Source organism: Condylura cristata, unplaced genomic scaffold, assembly GCF_000260355.1.
Source record: "Condylura cristata isolate star-nosed mole 26May11 unplaced genomic scaffold, ConCri1.0 scaffold00005, whole genome shotgun sequence".
Taxonomy (NCBI): domain Eukaryota; kingdom Metazoa; phylum Chordata; class Mammalia; order Eulipotyphla; family Talpidae; genus Condylura; species Condylura cristata.
The window spans coordinates 41,902,341-41,905,280 of NW_004567106.1; the positions used below are offsets into that span (position 1 = coordinate 41,902,341).

At 37.8% G+C, this 2,940-nt stretch overlaps 1 protein-coding gene across 1 annotated transcript in view; it reads right to left on the bottom strand.

The window, feature by feature from the left end:
- Positions 1–2,940, bottom strand: part of RSBN1L (round spermatid basic protein 1-like) — a 50,333-nt gene that overhangs the window by 7,781 nt on the left and 39,612 nt on the right. The window contains exon 5 of the mRNA XM_004676900.2: positions 2,131–2,273. Within this exon, the coding sequence (XP_004676957.1) occupies positions 2,131–2,273 (143 nt within the window). The remainder of the gene's footprint in view (positions 1–2,130; positions 2,274–2,940) is intronic.

A 2,940-nucleotide genomic window follows, 5' to 3' on the forward strand; every position in this document is an offset into this window, starting at 1 on the left:
ACGAAGTACACTGCTGAGGGGAGCAGCGGGCGGGTCAGGAGAGGTCTGCCACGCCATGTGGTCACCTCTCGGGCAGGTGGGAATCAAACTCATGCGGAAGTGACTTTAGCTTCTCAGTGCTGTGCTTTAACCCGCTGTGCCACCAGGGAGGGCCCTGAGGTCTGTTTTTATACTGGACTGTTGGATGTCTTTTCTGTCATAAATAGTATCATCCTATCTTTTTTAATTTATCTTGCTTAGGAAAGTCTCTCCAAATCCTAAAATTTTTATTCAAATATTTTATCTATTATGTTTAATCTCTTCTTTTTGGTACATCTATATCCCTTCAACAAATGTACATTTTACTATTAAATGTATTTTGCATGAGGGGCCTCCTGGTGGCTCTATGGAGCTCTCTGCAGACACTGCAGCACCAAGGAGGTGACCCACATGGCCAGCAGACCTCTCCTGTCTTGCCCACAGCTGCCGGCAATGTATTTCAGTAGATCTGCCTGTTCTGTTCCCCAATGTCTCTGGTGAATCCTCTAATCCGTCCACACCTCGGGCCTGTACCCCAGTTCTTGTATACATAAATAAATAAATCTTTTTTAAAAAGTATCTTGTATGAGGCAGAGGTTCTGTATTTGTTTCTTTTAAATAGACTGTCAATGATACCAGCATTACTCATTAAATAAGTTTTCCTTTCCCCATCTCTCTTACACATTACATTTCAAAAATATTTGTATTATTTCAGTACTTATCTTAGCCCAATGGTCTACTTGAGCTTTACATAACTTTTAGTAGCTATTAACAGAAGTCTCCCCTCACAACTCTTTCACAGTTTTCTTGGGCTATTTTCCCAATTTACTCTTCTTTATGAACTTTAAAAGCATTTTATTATCCCGTGGGAATGCAAACTAGTACAACCACTATGGGAAACTGTTTGGAGGTTCCTCAAACTGCTAAACATGGAGCTTTGTATCTACCCAAAAGATACAAAAACACTGATTGAAAAAGATACCTTTACCCCCATGTTTACTGCTGCTTTATTTACAACTGGAAAAACATGGAAGCAGCCCAAATGCCCAAAAGTAGATGACTGGATTAAAAAGATGTGATACATATCTACAATGGAATATTACTCAGCAACCAAAAAACAGAAACACATGTCTTTTGCAGCAACTTGGATGGAGCTGGAAAAGATCATGCTTAGTGAGATAAGCCAGAAAGAGAAAGAAAAATACCGGATGGTTTCACTCATAGCAGGAATATAATGGACCAGGCGAGAAAATAACAAAAATAATGAACAACCATATACCGGAGACATTTTGTGGGGGTGGAGTGGGGAATGGGATCAAAAAACGGGGGGTGGGGAGGGGAGTGCACGGGATTATGGTGATGGCACACGGGTGACTTGGTGATGGGGATTACACTTGAGATGGGAAAATGATGTAAAAATAAACTGTTATAATAAAAAAAAAAAGCATTTTATCCCATGCTAGAAGTATGAAACCCACTGGAATGTTAAATATTTCAAAAGAGGGGCTTCCCTGGTGGCACAGGGGGTAAAGTATCAGCGCTGTCAAGCTATTGCCAGCTACTAAGGTCTGAGTTCTATCTCCAGCCGGGGAGCTAACCCCACAGGTGCAACAGCTCTCTCCTGTCTCACCCGCTGCTCCCCTCAGCAGTGTATTTCAGCAGACCTGCCTGTTCTGCTCCCTATTCTGTCTCTGGTTACTCCCCTCATGCCCAGCACCTCTGGCCTATACCCCAGTTTTGATATGCATAAATAAATCTTTAAAAACAAACAAATATTTCAAAAGATTGCCATTTTTATTTAATCCAGAACACAAAGTTTTTGTTTAGATCTCACTTTATAGTCTCCATAAGATATTTTAGCTTTCTTAGCAGATTCTGACCAATTTATGTCTCCACGGAAGACATTTTTTTCCATTTCTAATTACAATCTGTCACATATATACATTTCTCATGTATTATTCATATTTCACTAAAAATCACATAGTATGTATAAACTGCTTTTTCATTTATATCCAATTACACCCTAAATTTTGTTCTCCTTCTTCCCCTTTCAGCAAACACACAATCCTAGAAAACAGCCTTGTTGGTAATAAGAAATTGAATCCAACATACCTTTTCCTTTTGAAAGGTGACTTTGGCATATCAGCCACAGGGATCATTTGCTCTCCAGGGCGCACCCACATAATGGGACCATCATCACTGTCTTTTCGACTCTCTAGTTTTAGACTAGATAGTGTCCCCCATGGCAGTGTACACTATAGGAAATTACACAGAAATCAGTTATTTTGCAAATGATCTTCAATCACACAGTAGCAAATACTTCCCCGTTGACAGAGCCAGTTTAATATATACTTTTATACTTGTACATCTGAAATATGTACCCATATTAAGTATCTTCCAATAAAAATATTCTTACAAAATCATCCATTTCCTTCAAATAAAAATTCTATATCAGACACACCAAGAAGAAATTGTTTGATGCTTCTGTCAGATATGAGATTTACTCTAGTCATCATTTTTCTCCTTTCTATAAAATACGTGGGTCCTGTGATATGAGTAAGTTAGCAAAATATGCATTGTAGAATTCTACTTAATAAACTATAGAAATGAGCAATTAAGGATACCTCAAAAAATGGATACTTCTTTGATTAGTTATCATCAAAACCTAACAAAATAAAAAGGAAAATCAAACCAAAATCAAACTTATTTCTGTTCAATAGTTTCTTACAGATGAAGAATGATGTAAAAATAAAGAAAACTTAAGAATAAAAAATTTAAAAATGAGGATTACAAATAAAAAAAGGAATCTTAAAAAAAAATGTTTCTTAAAGAAGTTATTAGTCTAGGGACCCTCCCTGGTGGTGCAGCGGGTTAAAGCACAACACTAAGAAGCTAAAGCCACTTCAGCATGAGTTTGATCCC